The sequence below is a fragment of the Rhea americana genome, unplaced genomic scaffold, assembly GCF_003343005.1.
Source record: "Rhea americana isolate MKP2758 unplaced genomic scaffold, rheAme1 scaffold_53, whole genome shotgun sequence".
Lineage (NCBI taxonomy): Eukaryota > Metazoa > Chordata > Aves > Rheiformes > Rheidae > Rhea > Rhea americana.
Genome location: NW_028186679.1, coordinates 4,059,099 through 4,082,771, shown reverse-complemented (window position 1 = coordinate 4,082,771; position 23,673 = coordinate 4,059,099). Strand labels below are relative to the sequence as shown.

Genomic DNA, 23,673 nt, shown 5'->3' with positions numbered 1-23,673 from the left:
ATCTCTAATGTTCAATTTGCTTTTTTGACTGCTGTTGAGCACTGAGACAATGTTTTCACAGAAGTAGCTCATGAGAGGTAACAGTCAGTTCAGAGGACATTATCTGATACATGGAGCTATTCACATACATTTTTCCACACTTTGAATTTCATTTTCTATTTCACTGTCCTGTCACTCTTGTAAGGTCTTTTTGTAATTCTTCATATTCTACTCTTAACTTGCCTTCAATAAATATTATCAAAAACTTGTGTCAGTCACTGCTTATCCCCTTTATCTCATTCTTTACGAGTATTACCTTTTAACCAAGACTGATTTTGCCCACTGTAATTTTGCATGTCACATTTATRTTACAGTGTGGTTACCTTTATATCATACTTCAGTTACTTGCTTTAAGCTTTGTAAATAGGGGCTTTTAACACAGTACTTTCTGAAATCATGATCTACTCACATACAAGAAGTATGATCAAATCATAGCCACAATAACTGCTACTTTTTAGATTGCCAATTAACTCTGCTCTATCAGAGCAAAGCCTGATACCRCATTACCCTGTTGACTAAGAGACTGTTTTAAGAAGCTGTCACCTATTATATTTAGAAATTCTCTTGATAKGGAAGAAAGAGTAATCTGGCTATTACTATCTGCTTCCAACCAATTACATAGCTTCCATGTATCCAAAACTTTCTTAATGAGCATTTTCTTAATTCTTAAGAATCTGATTGGTGTTTGAATTTTAGTATAAAAATATTTTCTTAGTATTAGTCATAAAAAATAGAAGTTACAAGCTACTCTGGAACTTTCTTAAGCAGTATTTTTACAGAAGGTAATACTTTACATCTTTTTGCATCAATGACTAGTCCACCTTGAATAATCTTGTTTTCCTGTAAGAAGGAAACAGAGTAAAAGAGACAGAAGTATGCAGACAGTTACTGTGGAACCATTAATGAATGATATTTTGTTCATGTAACCTTTCTGCAAAACCTTACATACACGCAATTTCATTGAGTAGTCTCAATGAGCTTATATAATAATTATTTGTGTGTGTAAATATTGATGTGAAGGTCTACTGTAAAATAAGATGAACAATAGCACTTTTTAAAAAAATACTACATATTTTTCACTATCCAGAAATCTCTCAGCCTATCAATATTTTTATTTTTAAAGCACATTTTCAAAATAAATCTTCAGGGCAGAATTCTCCTCTCARTTCTGCAAAGGGGACTTCATCTGTGATATTTTGCTCTTCATGTATAAAAGAACTGCTTATAAAACTTTAGAGTAAAAAGCTCTCATTTAATGAGAAATAAATGATAATTTATTTTTTAATTGTTTATTTTTTAATTGTTTTTAAAGACAGATCAGTCTGTCACCACATGAGCTAGTTTCACTTTTAAAAGCATTAAAAGTATTTAAAAGGCTTGATTTTCTTTGTACTGACTGGAGAGAATTTCTAACCAACCAGCCAAAGCTATAGATGTATGAGGGGGAAGTATGGAAGGCATCTGTGCAGGAAAGCATAGACAAAGCAGAGATGTTGGCAAAACCCCATGCAAGAGCAAGACTTTCACGTTTCCAAAAGGAAATTTAATTAAAAAGACCAAGGAATATTATAAACCATCATTTCAGTAAGCAATGACTCTGAACCTTGCTTTTAGATARAAAATGAATGCAACCAAGGAAATATAGTGCTGTAGGAGAAAAAAAAAAGAGCAACAGAACAGAAAAAAAGGAAAAAAGACTGATTATTGCTAGCCATGTGGCAACAAATTTTAAATAGAACTATCATTTAAGCAAAATGAAAACTAAACAAATTTTTTAAATGAGCAATTAACTTAAGAGGTGACCACACTAACCAAATTAAAGCAAAAAATGCTGAATGTCTATTTGGCATCAAGGTTAACTGTTGGAAAGAAAGATTAAATAGCTCTTAAAGTGCTATTACTAAACCATCCAAAAAGCATACTTGAAAATTTCTTTTAACACACAGCACAGCATTATTTTATTCTCTTACAGAGCTCAGGCTTCACTATTTCCATTCAGAGAGCTATTATCTACAGGGAACCATAAATTGTCAAGGTCATTTGGAGTGGTGACTCTCATATAAATAAACTTTGTGTAGCAATTGAAAATATGTCTGCTCATAGCCAAGTGAGGTTTCCTTAACTGCACTTTATTAAAATGAACCATGCTTTCTATCATCAGGTTTGATATTGCTTTAGTATCATATAAATGCAACTGTCCTTACATTTTCTTGCATTGATAAAATTGATAAAATCTAAAAATGTTAATATTCTGTAGTTCATTTTAAGAGTGTTGTGCTAGATTATACCTAAAGCATAAGTGAAGGCAGGCAGACTTAAACTACTCTAGTTCACTGAAGCAGGACCCTACCCTGACCCTTAAAAAGCAATGGTTTGTTAAATAAACACAGCAGATGAAACACTGAGGTACAGTTTAGCAGAGTCAAAATGCATTACAAGATAARTAAGAGCAAAAACTCTGTCAGGATGTCCCCTCACTTTTAGGTTTGCTCAAAAGCTAAGGGTTTTCTCCTGATGCAACAATCCACTGGCAAGGCATTTGGAGCTGGCCACTCAGACCCACCAAGCGGTCTGGTCTTACGTACACCAATGGATAGGAGTCTCTGAAAAAAGTATGAAAATTTACTCTTTCAGTTATACAACATGAGAATACAATTGTCCCTCTAAATTTTCTGGCATATTTGTAATGAAAATAACAAGCTGACATGAGATGAATCTAATTCTGAGAAACATGCTCCACCCCAAATGAGATGCTGACAGTGTCAAGAGAATGTGACCATGTGCTGAGCCATGTGTAGAGGACCTGGCCAGGTAGAGGATGAGGTTAGATTAGTCTCAGGAAAGTCATTACACCTTGCCAGCCCAAAGCTGGCCAAAGATGTGTATAATCCAGGTCTCACCAAGAAGATAAACCACTTGCCTCCAGATGCAGACAAGAAATCACTCACTATCTCACCCGTGGTTAGGATAGAGTCAAGAGGAAAAAAAAGGAACTTTCCTGTGAGGACAMATTGTCTGCAACCATCTGGATTTCTTATAAGAAGAAATCTTATAAAATTTCTTCTTCTGCAAGGCATCAGCAGAATGGAAGACACACAGAAATTCAACTTCAGCTTTATTTGTGGTAGAGCTGGACAAACGGGAGGAGGGGAAAGGCCCTAGTCTGGTAGAATTGCCAAAGGTCAGATCTCAGCAGTAAAAGACATGTGAGATTGGGAAAATTTGAGCTATAGCCTGGGACTCTGCAAAGGTCTAGTAGCCCCTGAAGGACAGAGTCCTTTAGTACCGGATAAAAGGTGAAGAGGACCAGATCCAGATCACTAGGATTTCTATCTCTTCACATAATATGGTCCATAAAATGAACAAGATTTTGGCACCTCCTAACCAGAGAGAAATTAGGGAGCACAAAGGTGCCTGAAACCTACATATTAGACTTGGAGCCTCTTTGCTTTAAATGTACTAATGCAGCATGTAAAGTTACAGCTGATGTTTCAAATTCAAATGTCTCCGTCAACCATTCAATTTGCTTATGAATCCAGACCAATAAAACTGTTTATCCAACAGCACTGAATAGGATGCTTAATACAATATTCTCCTCTAAAACTTACAAGTTCGATATGATTTCCCTGTATATAAAATTTTGTATAAAATCAGATTTAAGACATCTCACATAGATGCACGATATATTTGAGCTTTTCAGGCAAGATAAGTCCCCAAATCTGAATTCCGTTATGGCTCTGAGCAACTGAACGTTAACTGTTCTGATCTCTCTCTCTTCCTCTTCCTCCCCCTCTCTGCCTTCTCCAATTTTTCTTAAAAAAGATGCAAAGTCAAACATTCCTAATGGGAAATATATAGACAGAGCAGAGATAYAACAATCCACATCTTAAATGAGTGACCCAGTCAACAAAAAGTATCATATATTCTCAGCACAGGTAAAGAAATTGCCCTTGTTTCTCTTATGAACAACTTTGAAAAGCACCCTATTTCTGCCATTGGCATCACAGTAAAAACATTTGTGATATTTCAATATTTTTCAGATTGAAAAGCTTCCAGGAACCTCTTTGACTGTAACTGGTCAAACGTGAGGACTATGTCCATGTCTGTATTTATACAGCCATTAGCATAATTATCAATAATGGTAGTAATAATTTTAACAAGGTCTACCACTTTGAAGTTTTGTACTGTTTCACATATATTACTGGGTTTTCAAGCAGGCAAATACAATTATCTTCTCTTTACAGAAAGCTACATGAAACCAACAGACAAGCAATTTTCCAAAGATTTTATCTTTTTTTTAATCAATATTCATGTCTTACATTGAGTAAAAGACTATGTGATACTCCTTACCTATATTTCCAACCTGTGTTTTGTTATTTATGGAATCTACTACCAAGCCACTGAAATCGTGCAATGTCTAAAACATACATTAGAAAGTGTATACTTTAAAAGTGTATATGATATAAAGTAAAAAAATATAAATATACTATTTATAAAGTGTATACTACATCTACTTTAAAACCCTCAACAGTCCACCTTGCAGAACTGGGAACACTATTATGTTATGTAACATAATACTGTTACATAATAGTACTATGGAAAATAAATTTTACCTGTTACTTGGGAGCGCAGGTGTAGGTTAGCTTTCAGGAACAAAACTCGAAGACCACAAACTAGCAGATTACATCATCATATTTAAGAAATCCCTTTAAGATATGCAGTTCTAAGAACCGAATCCCAAAAGAGAACTTTAGTTACCAAAATATAACCTAGAGAACAAATGCTAATAATAGTAAAGACAATAAGAGAGGCAGAGTGATTTTCTGGTGTGATAGTTTTTGGTGTGATAGAAGAGCTTTGGAATTTCTCTGAGTCACAGGGTGTATTTTTTGACCCTCTAACCTAAGTACAGTAAATGTGTAAAAAAAAAAAAAAAAAGGTGGAGGGGGGTTTCCAGGGTTTCCATAACTAACTATCCCTTTCGTAAGGGATATTAGGAAAAATAAATTAAATTAGAGAAGGAACACAGAAGGCAAAAAATGTATCTTGGAGAATAGAGAGTGAAGGGACAAGACTACCATTACAAAATTGAGTTAGGTTTTATAAGTAAATGAAAACAGAAAGATGGCTAATAGAAATAGGGTTTGGAAAGAAAACAGTACAAAATGGAATTAATATGCATATTTTGTGCCCAAATTGGTAGAATCTGGATATAACCAACCAAGAGCACCAAATAAGCCCACAACATTTTGAAATTACAAATCTGATAATAAGGTCTATTAATTAATCTGTCAAATTAAGTATGGCATCAACAGAGAAGAATGGCAAAAGAATAAGGTTTATATATTAAGCTGGAAAAGATGCAGATTCACGTAAAAATTGCAAATTAAGAGACAGGTAGGAGATCAACTGATTACACAAATAATTCAATGAGCTATGCTGGTAGAAGAACGACACTGAAGGGCTCCCAAGGGAAGCTTATTGGGATTAATTTTATTAAATAATTTCATTAATGAGATGTGGTAAAGAATATATTCTTTACCACATCTCATTAATGAAATTATTTAATAAAATATGTGTGGTAAAGAATATATTCTTTACCACATCTCATTAATGAAATTATTTAATAAAATATATTTAATATTCTCAAGGAAAAGTAACCAAGTTTAAGGTCAGAGTAATAGGATGAGATTTAATATTACTTAATACAAAAACATACTCTTTAGAGAATTTCTGCTGTAAAATGGAAGCTTGATAGTTGGAAAGAACAGAAGAGGAGGAATATTTGCATGACTGAGTCAATCACAAAATGACTGTGGGCCACTAACTGGCCCTGAAGAAGAGCAAACGCAAAAATGAAGCAGGTGAGGTATTCTTAAGATTTCACTCACAGTAGTGTGTAAAATTCTGGTCCTCTGTTCTCAAAAGAGATGATTTCCCATAATAATAGGTAAAGCAGGGGCTTTGTGGAATAGAGAAACTTTTGCAAGGGCAGATGAAAACTGCTTGCTTGTTCAGCATCATAAAACAAAGTGCAAGAATGACATTTCTCTCTACATATATCAGGGAGTTAGATGTGTCATGTAAGCTAAAAGACAATGCTGGCACATGAACAAATAGGCATAGCTCTGCCATGGAAAATATTATTGGAAATGGGAATGAGGCTTTTAACTTCCCAGAAGTGAAGTTATGAAACAGTCTTTAAAAAGAAGTGGTTAAAGCCCTGATCAGATTAATATGGAGCTTGACAAGTTTGTTAAGAAGTTTATATGACACACTTGTCCACAAGACAGAGGACTAGATCTGATGACTCAGGACACCCACCATTGCACTATTTCCTGTGTTCCCAAGTTACCTCTAACAAAATTTGCACATGTAAGTAACAACAACCAGCAGCCACACTATTCAGCTCTATTATGATTTTCATTATAACCTCAAACAGCTTTTCTAAAGGCCGTCAGCATCACTATTCCCATTGTATAGAAAAGGAAACAGAATGGTGGTGTAGTTTGCCAAGGGTAATAAAGAAAACCACCAGCAAAGTTAGGAATAAGGAGCAGGCTTCCCAATCCACACGTAGTGAGCTGCATTGCACTTAATACCACCCTGCATTGGTCCATGCACTAAATCCTGTCTAAAAGAAATTGTCTATCAAAGAAGAAACACCTAAGGTAACACCTGATTAGACCCTGAAGGCCCAAACTCTCACTGCTTTCAAGATCAGGTTCAAAAAAATCTATGACAATTTCTATGAGTGCCAATGACAGCTGGGGACCTGACTTAGTGACCTCTCCAATGCTGTGGTCCTAACTGAAGTGAGTCAAAGTGCTCGTTAAACTGGAAATGCTTCCTGAAACCCCTTTTCTGCCAAGCCAGTCCTTGAAATCTGATAAGAAATAGAACTGAGCAAACGGACCAGTTCCTGTGCTGTAGAGAAACCAAACACTGAGCAGGATACACAGGTGAATGAATGCCACATCCACAGGATGCACTTTAACAGCAAACTTTATTATTTTAACAGAGATGGGCTGGGTGTGCTCAGCTCTCACCCCTCTCATTTTATTTAGTATCAGTGCCAGAAAAGGTGGCAAAATATAAACCTATTACTAACATAGAGCAGATTTCCTGGATTGCCTGAGTTCCTCTGCTGTTCTGGACCATGGCATTATCCTCTCCTACAGACACAAGCCTGCCAGCTAAATTTAAGTCTCATTTATACCTCTGAGACATATTCTGCTCCCAAGTCTCGTTCATACCTCTCACATATTTTAATACACCACTCCTGAAGTAGCAGCAGCAAGGATGGCCACGCTTTTGGCCACCTGACTTCCCTGCTGTATCACATTAACATACACATATACACACACAAAGAGGCACTGATATCTATTTTCTGCTGATCCAGACCTATAGGTCATGGCAAAGTCAGTTCCCACATCTGATAGGTGTAGTATGTCATCCCCGAAAAGTTCAGGCCCAGCATATAGAACGTGCTTATGCACCCATTCACTCTAAAGTTATCTTAGTTACCTACTGTTAACATTTTTGAGGTTCTATTAATTGCAGCCTGGTTCACCGGTTATACACCAAGCCTCCCTGTCTTGGGTCTCTGACAAAGCTAATTTTGCATGGAGCCAGAACCACCTAATCAATCCATGTCTTTCTAAATCCTAATGGAGCACCTGCACATCCAGACATGAATCTTTCTCCTGACTTTCTCCACAAACATAAATTACAAGTTTAGTGCACAGTCCAGACACGTCTCAGTGACCCCTTGACAGGGCAAACAGAGTTCATGCAACAATCTGATTTTCAGCATCCAGTACTTCCACCCTTTCACCTTCTGAGTTTTAAAGCCTTTAGCTGCAGTCGGTATCACTCTCCAGTCCCACAGGAATGGAACTTTAAAGTGATAATTAGTTCCTAAGTATAACACCAGCTTTGTTTCCATTAGCAAGTATTGTAGCACAGCAAGAGCAGATCTGTAAAATTAAACAGTTGGTGCTGAGGACATAAAGTCCATATTATACAGCATGGGGAGTAGACACGAGCTAGCTCTAATCTGGTCCAGCAGACTGGATACACTTTAGTGGCTGGAGCACATCATTCAGTTTCGTTTCATCTGGAATTAACCCACTTTGTATACTCCAAAATATTCCTGCAATGCCAAGCAAAATGTGTAAGTAGGGGTGATTAGGAGATTCACTGCAAAAGCACACTGTAGTCAAAGCTGAAATGCTACTGAGGCCCCCACCATGCCACTCTTGAATTATACCTACATAGTCAATTGCCATGGCCATGCAAAAACAGTGGTGGTAACTCTGCTTTAAAAGGCTTTCAAAGCCTTAGGTATCCAGCAGCCTCCACCTACCCTCAGTCCTTCTATGGCTTGGCTTGTTTCTGAATATCTCAAGGACAATTTGCTCCTTATATAAATAATAATACCATTAAAATCTACATGGGTAAGGAATAGCTGTCATATCCCAGTCACCCTTGCATCTCAGCCATCTCTTCAAAAGCTTGCCATTTAAGACTGAGGAAGGTTTTCTAGTCTGTAATAGAAAGGCCAGGAAGGCAATGAGATGTCATGAATGAAGTCATCTGATATGGGAGTGGAGGTAGGGCCAGATGCACAATAATCCTTTTTAACTCTAAACTCTGTAAATTCTCCTCAGCCATGAATAAACAAGGAAGCAACAGGTTGGCTTCTCTCTGGTAGGGCTGAGCCACAGCTGCGACTAGAAATAGCATGAGATCTTGAGCTAAGAAGGCTCAATCTCATTGACGACACCATGAAGTTGCTGGCACCACTCAATGATGCATGCGTAGGGAGACCTCTATGAAACACAGTCCTCTCCTTGCCAAGCTCCTTCCAGCTTCCTACAGTCAGTACTCCAGAGCCTTCCTGACCCTGCTCTTGCATTTGGGCCACAATGGTTAATATTTTGTGACAGATTTAACTTCCATGAACTTGTCCAATCATTCTTTGAATGTACTTCTGGACTAAGTGCTTCCTGTATTAATGATTTTCAAAGTTCAATTATATGCCATACAAAAAAATAATCGTTTTCCTTTTAAACATGGTACCTGATAATTACACTGAATGCTCTTAATTTTTGCCTTATAAGAAACAATGAATAATCACTCTTTATTTCCTCTTCCATGCTACCTGTGATTTTGTAGACTTATTCCACTCAGTCATTTCTTTCAAACTTAAACTTCAGTTCTCTTTTGTGTCTTCTCAATATCTGTGCTACCCCTTTTCCAGATAGCTGGAATCCCATCAATCCCTCAACCCTGTCAGAACCTTTTATAACCTTTTGCTATGACCTTTAGCTTTGATTATTCTAATTAATTTTTTTTATCACCACCAAGCTTTTTGAACCTTTCATCCATCTCGTTTCTGTTTGAAAGGAATCCGACTGGAAACTGGTCTCCTCAATTCTAGTCTGAGTGCCAGCTATTATCTATGCCAGAAACACACACRCCACAGAAAATAATGTTAATGAAAGGCAACGCCAAACAAGCTACCTCACTCCATGCCTGCTGCCCCTGCCCCTGTTGTCCTACAGGTCTCTTGGCCCAGTCAAAGAAACTCTCTGACTATTTCCCTTACATTAACAGCTAAGCTGAGGGCAGCCCAGCCACCCCAGAGCAGATCTCTCTGCTGAGCAGGCAAGAGAGATGAGATGCAGATTCCTTCCCAAGTCCTCTAATTCCCCCATTTTAAGGGAGGAGTTGCTTGGGGGAGCAGCACTACTGAGTGGCTCTAGCTCTGCAACACAACTGAGGGCAAGATCCTTCAAGAGAAATAGTGTCTGAATCTACCCTTTCTCCCACAGGCTGAGAATAGCAGGGAGCAGGATCCCTGCTCAGCACTGATACGGTGGGACACAGCCCTGAAAACACTCAGACCTTGCCCTAACGCAGCTTATGGGTTTTACCACAGGTCTGCCACAAGCCAGTCCTCCTCTTCCCCAAAGACCAGCTGTGCTGTGCCAAAACCAAGGCCAGCCACGCTATCCTACCCAGCAACTCACCCACTCTCCTGGAAACTGGTAACAGCTACCCCAATCTGCCAAATTACACCCTGTAAAAATCATTTTTAAGTCAACAAGATAAGTCATACACTCTGGAATATATTTCTCTTCTTAAACTCAGAAAAAAAGATGGAATGGTCAAAAAGGTTAGGGTTTTGATTTACACCACCACTTTACAGTGAAGAAAGAAAGAACCAGATATAAAGCAGAAGCAGCAGAAATGAGGCTCAGAAAGCCTGACAGGCTCCAGAAAGGCTGGAAATAACCTTATGAACAGAGAAAAGACAGGAGATCCTCAAGGCTAATCTGAAAAAATACTTCAGATTTTGATTAAAATATTGTGGTTGCTAACAGTAAAACTACGTTGGCACAGACCAGAGAAGGAAACTTTCAAATAAAGTATACAAACACTTGTGTAACTAAATCATGATTTGAATAATACTAAGATCAGAAAGGGTCAGAAAGCAGTATTTGTGTCACTCTAATCTGCTATCTGGAAAAGTAAACTCTTATCTTCCAACATCTTTGTTGACACAAGCAGAAGTGTCACATGAAAACTTTTGCTACTTCCCGTCTTTTATTAGGTCAGTTAAAAATTTAATCATTTGACTTAACACAGTGCTGGCTTTGTTACAGCTAATGTAGCCACTGACAGACTAAGGAAATCACAGACACAGGTGTTAACATGCAAAAAAATGACTAGGTGCCACAAAGGATCACATATCCCTGCTGTCAATGTCAATGAAATCTGTGAGCATTATAGGGATGAAACATTCAAATCTCCAAGGGATCAAGATTAAAGATGATATTAGCTTTAGAAGAAGCCGAGCATCTTGTTCTTCAGCAGGAGGTTTACTGCCTAAGATGCTGCCCTAGCAACGGATGCACTGTATGAAAACATGAGATAAGATAGAACTAGAATTTGAAATGATGAGTGGGTAGTGGACAATGAAGGAATACAAGGAAATTGGAAATTATCTTTTTCTTGCAAGCACTTAACTACTCAAAAATCTCTTAAGTTTCTAACTCCTGGTTATCAACTTTCTGGCTAACTGATTTTTGTTCTTTCTAAAAATATGATTTTAATTAGCTCCCAAGTTGAGCTACTACATGAAGAGTTTTCATTTTCTTTTTACTATATATAAAGACCACTAGTTTCAAAAATATGTATTCATTAAAAATAAYGAGTGATTTTGATATTACTTAAATATATTGAAGTGATATAAGTAAAAAGAGTATCTTTTACTTTTATTATGATTCAGTTCCTTAGAACCATGACATAAAAAGCTGTACGCTTAAATACCACAAACATTCCAAGCAGATTAAGTTTTCAAAACTGCAGAAGAACACGTATTCAAACATGAGTGCTTACTAAGAGAGTTAAATCCTTTAGTCAGACGACAGATTGGTGTTTACAGTGGTTGCCACAAAATACTTTTTAGTTATCTTTATTATGTCTGATATGTTTTCATTCTATAAATTACAGTACAAAGAAACATGTGGACTACATTCAATACTGCAGCAACAACAAATACACAAATGTGAAAATAGCACAGGTGTCAATTTTTTGCTTAGATTAATTTAGCAATTTTAGCATCCAATTAGAATGTGCAGTTTTTAGCAAATATATATCAACCTAAGGTTTTACTTCATTATCTATAAYACATGTTCTTTTTGACAAGATAAGGTAATTAGCATGGATTAAAAATTAAGTACATGAAACATTATGTTGTCTTTTCAAAGAGTATATATTTGTTTCTTAAATTGCTGGTGTCTCTCATATAAGCCTTGCCTAGCAATTGATATGAATACTATATCACAAACRGAAGATGAAACAAGTAAGATGGAAATTTTACCTTTTTCTTTCATGTCTCCTAACTAGATTTTTTTAGATTTTTAACCAGAAAAAAAATGGCTATTTTCCAGATTGTACTTGTTATTCTGACCATTGGGAAACAGACCATTCTCTGCTGAATTAAAGTGTATCTCACGCAACGTATCCCATCAACCCAAATGAAGATTTAACAGAATCAGCTTAAAATTTACTAGTGCCAGTGATAAATGAATATGATGCCTTTTATTTTGGAGTTGAATGACACTATTTTATGTAATGCAAAAAAAGTCTCAATTTTTCTCTGTAAGGCTTATCTTTGTTGATGTTTTTAAAGAGAAACATGGATAGGACATGTCTATCAAAATATTTAGGTTATTATTTGATTCAATTCCACTTAAAGTTCACAGTTTTGCAACCAATTTATAATTAGCATTCATTTCTCATGCATGAGTTGACCCACTTACACAATACAGTAATTCCTTGCCTTTGGGGATTTTTCTAGATGGTTTATTTTACATCCACCACACAATTCATTTTATATTGTCAATACAGTGAGCAAGGCTACAGTTATCCTGTCAAAATTATTTATTTAAATTAGAAGCAGAAAAACTATACTATTCCCTGTGCAACTTCACCAAACATTTTTTTGCAACTCTGAAATGTATTTTAACGTCATAATTTTTTGTAACTTTCATAATTCTGTAACTTTCATAAGCCACTATTTTCACATCAAAGCAGTGATTCAGAAAAAAATAAGCAATCTTTACAGCAATTTCATCTATAAACTTATAAAAAGATTTCTGAAATCCTAGATAAATCATAACAAAGTATTACTTTTCATCGTATGTTTGATAAAGTGGAGATAAGTTGTCTAACCTAGCCTTTAGAATAAAGCCAGATGGAATAACGCAGTTTAAGAGGCACCTACGTAGGTATCATATCTGCTTCCTTCAGCTACTGGAGATCCATTTAAATTAAAATATTTCCTCTTACATCTTTTAGAACAGTTTCAATACCAATTTTGTAAAGATGTTTTGAGGCCACTTTCCCTGCTAATTGGGGAGCTGCTGAAAGGGAGCCTTCCACAGCCATAAACTGCCCCGAGGTCATCTGTCAATTCCCAAGCTGCCATTCAAACCCAAATAGCCTCGTGTCTGATAGAAAAGCACTTCCATTTCAGCCATTTTGCTGATGTGGAGTTTCTCTCACATATTTGTAGCTTACCAGAAGTTCAATATGAGTTTGGGTTTAGTGTTCCCACAGACTTTTCCTTACCTAAGCACCTGTCTGAATTTGCACTTCTATCTAAGTATAGGTTGCAACTGCTCAAAGTACTCACTGATGCCCACTATAAATACCTATTTTTAAAGCTAACAGTTCTTCCARAAACATTTGCCTCCTTCAGGCAGAGTTTTTTTTCTCAACTTTTCAATGGTAAAATGCTTCTGCTCTTTCGGGTGAGGAGTTGTGCATCTTCCCGTCTGATGTTATAAAAAAAAMCAATCTTATACCAGTGTCACCAGGACAGTCTAGTGCTTTTCCTACTCTGGAGCAGGAAGTTGATTTTCAGTAGGTAAGGAATGTCACCATGCTAGAGAGATCTGTTTTGCTGCCCTCATGGAATATTACCTAATGTGACTGAGTTATATGCTGCTGCAAAACAGAAATCTACCTGCTCAGTGCAATTCTTCCAGTACTTAGAGTCAACTGAATTATTCAGTTCCATCAGTACTGACATACTATTACATAATGACTGTAATGAATATTTGTCATTTCAAAGAGCATCTTTCACCTTGTCATTTCAGGGTCTAAAAAATCCTGTTTCTTTCCACCTGTTGGGAGCTATTGTAACACACACCACGGTAATTAAGAAAAGGAGATTAAGAGAAATCTTTAAGATCGGAACACAAGGAATGAGAAACAGAAGACTGTGTAAGAGAYACACAGAGGTACCTGCAGTAACGGSGGTAAAATGGCAAAGAAACTGGAACAAATGTGGGAAACTGGATAAGACCAGAGGAAAGCAGAACAGAAAAAGGAAGAGGAGAGCGCAATGGGTAACCAAAGGCACAGGGAGTAGCATACCGTCRTATAATTCAAGACTTCTTACTGAGCACATAAGTAAAGGATTCATACACATAGGGGCAAATTTAACATTGTTTTCCTAACTTTTGCATATTACTTTCATAATGACCCATTACTGAAAGACTTTTTTAAGTACACATTACACATTGAGGTTTGCAATGCGTTCTTACAGATTTCTAGCTGCTCACTCACCACAAGTTCTATCTAAAATTTTACTTACATTTCCTTAGACTCATCATTCCTTAACCCTGTGTTCAGCCATTTTATAAATTTCTGAAAGTTGTACAGTATAAAACATCCTAAAGCTGTTTGCAAAAAATACTCATGGTCMCTGAAAATTAATAGGATATTTTTGTTAAGTAATTGCTGATGTGTGTATTAGGACTCTACATTCAAAGGCATAATTATTTCTGTTTACTTGCTATGAAAAGTGTAATGGATATCCCTTTAACTTCAGCACAAGTTTTAGATAAGCCAGAATATATGGGGCTTTTCAGAATCTGCATTTGTATGCATCTATAAAAAGTAAGACTAGAAACAAAACCTGGAAGTGGAAGTAGGTTGGAAATGAATGACTCCCCGAATGTGTGTTCAYTGCACAGGAGGACAGTAGGATCTCCATCATGTTACAGAGATCCATCCATATTAACAGAGGAAATGACATATACAGCCTCCCAGCCTGCAACTATAAAAATGCTATTGATTTAACTGACAGACGCTCTATTGCTTGAGTTWCATGTGGCATATCTGAAATGCAGTCCTGTGGAATTAAGCCTACAGYAGACCAAATAACGAACAGATCTTGGAGTTGCAGTTCATGTCAAACTGCCAGAGGAACCAACAGGAGCAGAAGGCAGTTGGCGCTCTGAGCCTTCGACGTCTGCTACACACATGCAGCAGTTCTTAAACTGGGCAGCAAGTGCTATTCGTTTTATGTTAATAGACACAGTTGTCATATATCATTAAATGCATATCTTCCAAATGACTCAGCAACAAAAATCATGTTTAGGATATAAAGACATTCAGATAAAGCGCGAATCACTTCAGAAGCAGAGAAAATCGTAGTGTTGCCTTCAATAATATAAGCTCTTTTTGTTTGCGATTTTACATGCTTACCCAGTCTCTCCGTTGATGTGCCATGGTTGGCTTTGTGAAATGCAGACATTCATGTTACTGTCAGTTTTTCTTGTTCCCTTTCATGCTATTCTTCTCCTTCATTTGAATTCAATGGGGTGRGGGGGAAATCCCTTAGAAATGAGTATCTGCAGGCTTTACGCTGAGAATCCTACAAATGGAGCTCCAGGCCTTGCTGTTAACATCTTCTCCTGCCAAGTTTCTCTACAATCTGTTTTGGCAATTTGAGAGAGCAGTTTATGTTTGAGCAAATAAACAGGTTGAACAACTGTGCCAACAACTTCCAAATATAGGCTGTGGCTATGTGTTAGGGCCAGTTTCTAATTTCAGATGTGCAGATGTGCACAAGTACAGYAGCAATATGATTTTTCTTCCCTCCCTTAACTGCTACATGAAGACATGTTTGTATCACATCTGATGTGGTACCTAATTCTTTATCCTTTGAGTCTTTTTCCAGAAAACAGTTGTTTAGTTCATTTATGTCAAGGAGGAAATCCTGTCCTCCACGGCTTCCCTTGAAGCTACATAAATTTAACTGGAAACAAAATGTAACTGGAGGCAGAATGTGACCCTTGCTACTTAAAAAAAAAAAAAAAAAAAAAGCAACATTTTTCATAAAACATAAGACAACAAATATATAACCTTTCTCATTCAAATCCACATACTCTGCTTCTGAGAATATATGCTGAAATGCTGAAAGATTTTTATTTCAAAGAAAAGTTTATTGTATATAACCAAACAGTATTTCTAAAGAAACTCAAATTTTATAAGAATTCAATTAATGTCTAAAAAGTTATTTTCATATGGATAAGCAAAAAGCTCTGCTAATTTACTTCCTGGAACATTAGGTGATTAAAGAAAAACTGGTTGGTGTTATTTGCAGCCTTTATACAATCAGCAGGATCTAATGCTCTCTAGCTCTGCATCCAGCATAGGCTTCACCGACTCCAGTGAAGAGTTTAACTTCTTCTATATGGACCCCTGCAAGGGGGATTCAAAGACCTAATTTAAGATCTTGACCACAATGGGATACTTCGGGAATGTGCTTTTAAACCAAATTTCATTTTTTCCTAATTTTCTTATCTTAACTTAGAGTCTCCATTTCCCACCAACTTCAAACTTGCCTGGGGAAAAAGAGTCACATGTATATGTAAATGAACTCAGTAATTATATTTTGCTGTCTCTCATAGGGAAGAAGAGCATAGATGTGTGCTGCTTCTTGCTATCACATGACTTAAGTTCATAATAGCATGAATGCAGAAGTGAGAAATGCTTACACACAGCAGGGTCTCAGTGTAAGGAGATCAGCCACTATGAAAGCTTCCACCTATCCTTCCAGTCGTACAACCAAGCCAGCAGCCTCTACTGGCCAAGCACTGGCCTTTATCTTAATGAAACCTTCTCACTCCATCAACCTGTACAGGCACTTTTTTTTTTTTTTTTTTTTTTTTTAATATATACACATATATATATATAGTTTGCAGATGTTTACCAGGAGTAGATTTAAGAAAGAGCAACTTATTTCACATAGGATGGGAACATGTTTCAAATCAGATCTCTACACATAAAAAAGTGGAGTGGCAGTAAGTTGCAGGTCATTGCTGCAAGATGTTGCAAGTATTCAGCTTTCTCAAAGGACGTATTACTAGATTGAGATCCTACTTCTTCATTAAGCTATGTGTCATGACACATCAACAAATAGATTTTTGCCATCTTCTTTAATTATTCTGTTCATTTTGCAAYCTTATCTTTATTCTTGTAAGACCTATTTGCAGGTCACTTATTGGTTAAAATCACCTAAAATAATACAAGGTATTTCTTCAATTTTGAGAATATTTGTTTTCATACTGAAAATCCTCTCTTTTATATAGTTCAACATTGCAAGGTCTTCTAAAAATTAATATATTTCTCTGCATAAACAGYATGACTTTTTTATGGATGAAGTACATATTCAGTGTCAAAAAAATGCTGTAGAACTTAATATCAAGACAAAAGACAACATTTTCTAGTGATCCCTAATAAATAACATCTATTGTTGMTATCCATCTTCAGTAAAAATAGCTACATACATAGCTGCTCACTTACCCCTTCAGTGAAGTTGTTACAATTTTGTTCCATATAGGATCTTTGAGAAGTTTCTAATACTTCCAGGTGAAATTAAAGCAAAACTGAAAAGTAAATATATATGTTAGTACTTTTCTATTTTACTATATATGAAAAATAAAACATTTTAAATTATAAAAGTGCTTACCTTTCAACGTCTTGAAAACTTAATTAGATCCTTAGTCCATGATGTATACTGTTTATCTGCTAAATACAGAAACTACTCTGTGTGGAATGCATTTCTATAACACAGGAGCTTTTTATTAGATTCAAGTTGTGGTCTATGCAAAATTATCTTTCTATGACGTAACACAATAAATCAWACAACTGTTTTAGGGTAAGCATAACTAAAATGCAATTTCCTCTATCATGCAAACTTTAAAGTTTGATTTTAYTGTTCAAGATTAATAATCTCTAATAGAATCCATGACTTGAAATCTGTGTCAGCTACATACCTCAAGAAAACAAATGTGTATTATTAAGATTAGAAAGTTAGGTATGAAGGGATAGGAACTGTAARTCCAACTACAGAAAAAAAAARRAAAAAAAAAGTTTTCACATCAAAAAGAAATCTTGATCTGAAAAGGCAGGTAAATATGTTTGATTCAGAAGCCAGCCACTCAATATCAAAAATTACAGTCAGGTCTTCTGCTAGAAGAGAAACCTCCTTGTGTCACTCAAATATAAAGCCTGGAAGAAAACATTCTTCCTACCTTATAAAACTTCTTCAATTTGCTTTTATTTTCCCCATTCCAAAACCAGAAAAACCTGGTATGTTCTGAACGAGAGAGAGAGAGAGAAAAAGAGTGTGGAAGCAGCTGTGTCACACTAGCCGATACTCTGATATTGAGGGTCTTGGGCTKAGGAGATGCAAACTCAATTTCTTGGTTTGCCAGTTTCTGAAGATCAGTACCACTGGCCTCGTGCACAGCACCACTCTCAGGCTCTCCCAGCCGAGCTGCTCCGTGTGAAGCGTTACGTGTTCATTAGAGCACTGCTCGTTTCATCTCCCTGGTGTGTCCTCCGCACAAAAGAATTACTCTTGCTCTAAGAAGCTATGGAGCTCCTGGGAGAACCCAATTTACATCTTTGGTCTGAATAAAAATACATCTGACTAAAACCAGAGACTCCCTGAAGTTTCACAGATCCCAAGTGCAAGTGTTAATGGCTATGCTTTTTGCTGCTCTGAAAGATGTGTCTTTCACAAACTACAAATTTCAGTTAGCCCCTGCATTAAGATATGAGCTATATAAACATATATACACACATGCATATATATACGTATATGTATACACAGAGATATATAGTATTCTGCGTGCTCACATGCATGTGTGTGTGTGTGTGTATATATATATATATGTAAAATCTATCTATAGATATATTCATATATAGATAGACAGATATGAGACATATATTAAGTTCTTGTCCTAYCTCCCCACAGGATCATTTGCACTGCTCTTAAATTAACCTCCCTCATGGTCCAGGGCTCTAGACACTGACTCCCCCAATTCTTCACCTCAGACACCAGCTCTGGACACCAAGATCTTAACTAGTTAAGGTTTCASCATGAATGGTACATTTCCATTGCTATGATAAACAGATACTTTTAAGTGACATCTTTTTCAAAAACATCTCAACTTGAAAAATATTTTTTCTCCACATTTTCTTTTGATCATACTTRCATCAATCTCTATAATGGCATGCAGTTCTTTTATCACTACACTGAGTGATCCAAAAAGTTTCACAAAATAATCTACGGAGACAAGTTCTAGCAGCAATAGAAGTAGTATGGAAACTAGGAAAAACTAATGGTATTGATTCTGTATCCCAGCTAGCTCAMACGAGTTCACACCCTCATAAGGTGTACTACATATCACCCAACACTTCATCATGCAGTGACCTAAACATGYTACATAGGAATACTGTAAAAATAAGTAACTGTTTCAATGAACAAATAAATAAGGAAAAGTCCCATTATAAATATCCACCTCTTTCGAAAGCMTTCAGCATTCATGTTCCAAGCTATGGAGTACATGATTAAGTTTCTCTGTGCCATTCCTTTCTCATCTTGCAGAACATTGTCTTGCAGGTATTTTCTTTTAAAAACTTGGTGTCAAAGTTTTGGTTCTAGAAAACTCCATCTTGCAAGTCACGTTAATTTTGACAAATCCTGCTTAAAAAAGACCAGAATTTATAGCTTATAGAATTTACATATTCTCTATAGAAACAAAAAGTTATGAAACTATTCTTATTTGTTAGCAGACCTACTAAACAAGTGAAAGGTGTCAAATCATTTTAGTGTAGAAACACTACGAGCATAACTGATGAARGCTGGAGAGGTGAACACACATTGCCAATGTCCTGTACAAGTGCTTGGTATAAAGTTACACACACTTCAAAACATKACATACACCAATCAGTCACCAAAATCAGTTTCTTCACTCTCACAGACTTCATCAGAAACATCAACAATCATGCCTTTCCTTAAACACACTATTTCTCCATCTACAACCACCTTATGGCACAGTCACATACATTACTGATTTGTTCCTGAGTCCTTTTCAGTCTTTGCAACTCCGGCGTATCCGTCACAATACTGAAACCTCTTCCTTTGCTTTCTTCAAAATCCCTTTTGTATTTAACCTACAGAACAGGAAATACAGAAGAATAGAGTTGTTTTTATTTTTCACAACATTCCTTTATCAATGTAGCGAGACTTTTTATGGTAAATATTCATGAAAGGCTCTCAGTTCTTAAAGGAGAAGCCTTTCTTTATCCACAGAATAGAGTCAGGCTTCAACCAGGCAAAATTCCTGCCCAAGCAATGTGCCTCATCCATCATTCCATTGGGATCATCTCCATATGTACTGCAGTTGTATAGAGAAGACCACCCTCCATGGTCATTTCATACTCAGAGCAGTAACCATCTGATGCCAACACAGAATCGAGCAAGCATATATTTTCACAAAAAAAAATAGCTATAACTAAATCTGGGGTCTTCTAATGCACATTTTCACATTCCAGCCTCTCTTCATAATGAGTCCATCATTCTCTTCTCAAGTTGAAACATAAATYATACCTAAAAAAAATGTTTCATGAAAAGAGTATTTAGAAGGTTGCAAAGTCAAACATCCAGAAGTTAGGAAATGCTTGCCTCCACAAGTTTAATTTGTCCCTCTTGCATACATGCATTGGGATATTGTCTTTAATCAGGCAATAATATATATTATCCTTGATAGGCCCCCTGCTTTATTTTGTACATGGGAGACAGAGTTCCATATGCAGCTGTATCCTTTTCAAGACCAAACTATTCAAATTGTGCTGTTAATATAGGGATATTAGTTTCTTCAAGAGCTTGTCTATAGATCTCATCACTATCATTAATCTACCTTCCTAATGCACCCTGTAATGTAGGTACAGCATTATCTGTACTTCACACACAGCAACCTGCAGACTGAAGTGGAGAAATCTTAAGGTCAAAAGCATACAGGGGGTTGAGGGTGTCCAGTCTGAGAGTTCTAAGACTTGAACATGTTCAAAACACAGCTAGATTTAAGTTACTTCTATGAGTACTTTGCCCTTTCCACAAATCAGTCCTGAGGATCTCAAATTTAACACAAAGAATCAAGATGAAATCTGCAAAATCTTGTTTAAGTCACTGTTTAGCCATAGAGAAAACATTATAGCAAGGACAGAGACCCATGTTTCCATGGCTGGATTCAACTCTCTTATCCACAAGAACTTCCTTTCATTTCCTATGGCCCATGATTTATTTACTATACACATCCAAATTTCACAACAAATGAGAGAAGAGTTCTACAAAGAGCAATATTCTCCTTTACACAACCGATAACCAGAAAATGTCTAACTTATGCACTGAGCTGTTAGAAGTCAAGGTTAGTTTATGAACTGTTAGAGTTCAGGGTTAACTTGGGCTTATTTTATCAGAAAGCACTTAATGATACAATGGTGATATTCAAAAAATATCACTAGATCACAAAAGTAAAGTTTCAGAGGGCTACATAATAAAGTTTTTCCTGCCCATTCTAATTCTGGATGTGTATGTTCATACTCTCTGTGCTTTCCTGTAATATCGTTTTAGTGTATATAATATTTTCATTGGACAAAATTCTAAWGCAACATTCTCAGGAGAACCAGTCAAGTTCATGCACAGGTTTGGAGCCTCTAGATCCAGCACACAGGCCCAAGATACACTGTAGTAACAAACTACCATTYTTCCTGCGCAGGACCTCTAGAGCTAGCTGAAATTCACACATAAATGACTGTAGATTTCACAAATATTCTTTTCAAACCACCCTTACACTAAGGAAACAGCAGCTCCACTCAGACTTTTGAGGGAAGAGTGGGCTGGTAGTGGACTGTGATGTGTCTTTCTGTTCATCTTGCCCAGATTCAGCCCTGCGGCACTTCACTTTCCCTCAGCCCATCGTTATCAGTCATCACTGTCTCTCCCTCTGGGCTTCTAAACTAATCCAGTCCATCTTGCAGTGGCTTCTTGCTAAATCCCTTTACCAAGATACTTCAAATACCTTTCCCAAGTAAGCTTTCTCTATTGCTTTTTCTCTTCCTTTACAGCTMCCAAATGGCTCTGGGTTTTCCCATTGACTCTCAGAGGCTTCCTTGAACATACTAAATGGACACAAAATTCCAGGACTGTCTACTGTTAAAATGAAAGCGGTCGTTTTGAGTATATGTGAACTTTAATTACTTCAAGTCATATAAAACTTCACCGAATTCAGGCTATTCGTTTTCACAGCCAAGGACTCATCCATAACACAAAAGGATTTTTTTCATCTCACCAAGCTTCTGTTCCTCATCTCTATACACTAAGACAATAGAGCTACTTCACAAAAAAAGAACCTCCAGAATTTTTAATAAGAAAATAAAAATCTTTCCTAGTCTCAGTCCCAGCAACAACTGAACGTTTTGTATAAAAAAAATCCAAATTTGGTCAGGGGCAAACAGCTGACATGGAAATGTTCAGCCTTACTGCTCAAATTTTAGCAGAATTATGAGTAGCTGAAAACATCATCTTATAATGGGAAACATGCTCAGCCCTGCCTATAAGAAAGATTACCTATTGCATGAAACAGTGTTTCCTGTTATTAGTTCTAAATGTACCAGCCATTAACTTCAAATGACCTTTCTTCATTTTATAAAGGAACACAAGAAGGAGGGAACTCAGTAGTTGTAACTTCACATTATTTTAATCTATCAGCCACATCGAAAGGGCTCCTACTCTCTATTAATAAATCACTTCACAGGAGTAAGAAGGTTAACTGTATCCTTCAGAATAACCACTCTGCCATCATAAAAAAAAATGTTTTAAAATATTAGCAGGCTTAAYATATGCATTATTGGGATTTTGCTATCTAACTTCAAAATGTAATTTTAAGTTACAAAAATCACAAAGAAATGTAACATTTCATGAGGTCACAGCTCACTGAAATCGCTAAAGCCACTAGCTATCATAAATTCAAAAAACCAAAACCTGTTAGTCTCCAGTTAATATCAAATAATAAAGAAGTCATTTAGAACTTGGATACAAAAATACTGGCCAGTATCAAGAATRTGTATGGATGAAGCGTGGAAAAGACAACTGCTGACTGACCCCAGATTTTAGATAATTTAAAAATTGTGGGGTTTTAATTAAAAAATATAGACATACCAAAAATCAAGTTGTTATTATTCTAAAATCTAGAACTAAACTGCAATTTAATGGATTTAAATCAATTTCAGTAAAAAAAAGAATATTCTCAATAGGAACTGTAAACATCACTACAATGAATGATTTAAATAACTGAAACCCTTGAAATTTAGTTTTGCAGTGGAAATGTCTATAACCYCTAATGAAAGTATCATAAATTCAGTCATTTCTTACAAAGTTGTTTTCTAGCAACTCATCACCACAGTCCCAGTCAGTGGTTTGTAATGCCTCCCTCTTGGCTCCAAAACTCGGTGCACTCTCACAAAAGCAGAGTACCCTCAGTGGTGAGTGCCCTGAAAAATTGAYCCTTTGAGAAACAATGTGTGGCATAAACATTAGAAATAAAGCACTAATAAATCATCTTCAATGAAACAGTTTAAAGAGAAAATACTTGACAAGGATTAATTCTGCACAAACCCACAGTGGAAGRACTAAGTGATCCAGCAGATCTTTAACAAATCAAACCTCTCATATTCATGCCATCAGCAAGATACCTTTGAGAGGCCCAGACATAGGATTGTGCAAAGCCACTCCAGAGGTCAGACTGAAGCAGCCGAGGACAGAGCTCCATCTTCTCAATCTATACAAAAAATCTTAGGCTGGAGAAAATGCTACTCATTTTCAGTTTTGTAGGTATACTTTGCCATTTGGCAGCAAAGCCACCTATTGGCAAAAAGAGATTATTGTTTTTCCTATGAAAACTCCATTAGAAA

At 36.5% G+C, this 23,673-nt stretch overlaps 1 protein-coding gene across 1 annotated transcript in view; it reads right to left on the bottom strand.

Moving 5' to 3' along the window:
* Positions 1 to 15,184, bottom strand: part of NEBL (nebulette) — a 138,654-nt gene extending 123,470 nt beyond the window's left edge. Inside the window, exon 1 of the mRNA XM_085318354.1 lies at positions 15,112 to 15,184. Within this exon, the coding sequence (XP_085174480.1) occupies positions 15,112 to 15,160 (49 nt within the window). The 5' untranslated portion in view covers positions 15,161 to 15,184. The remainder of the gene's footprint in view (positions 1 to 15,111) is intronic.
* Between the last annotated feature and the right edge of the window lie 8,489 nt (positions 15,185 to 23,673).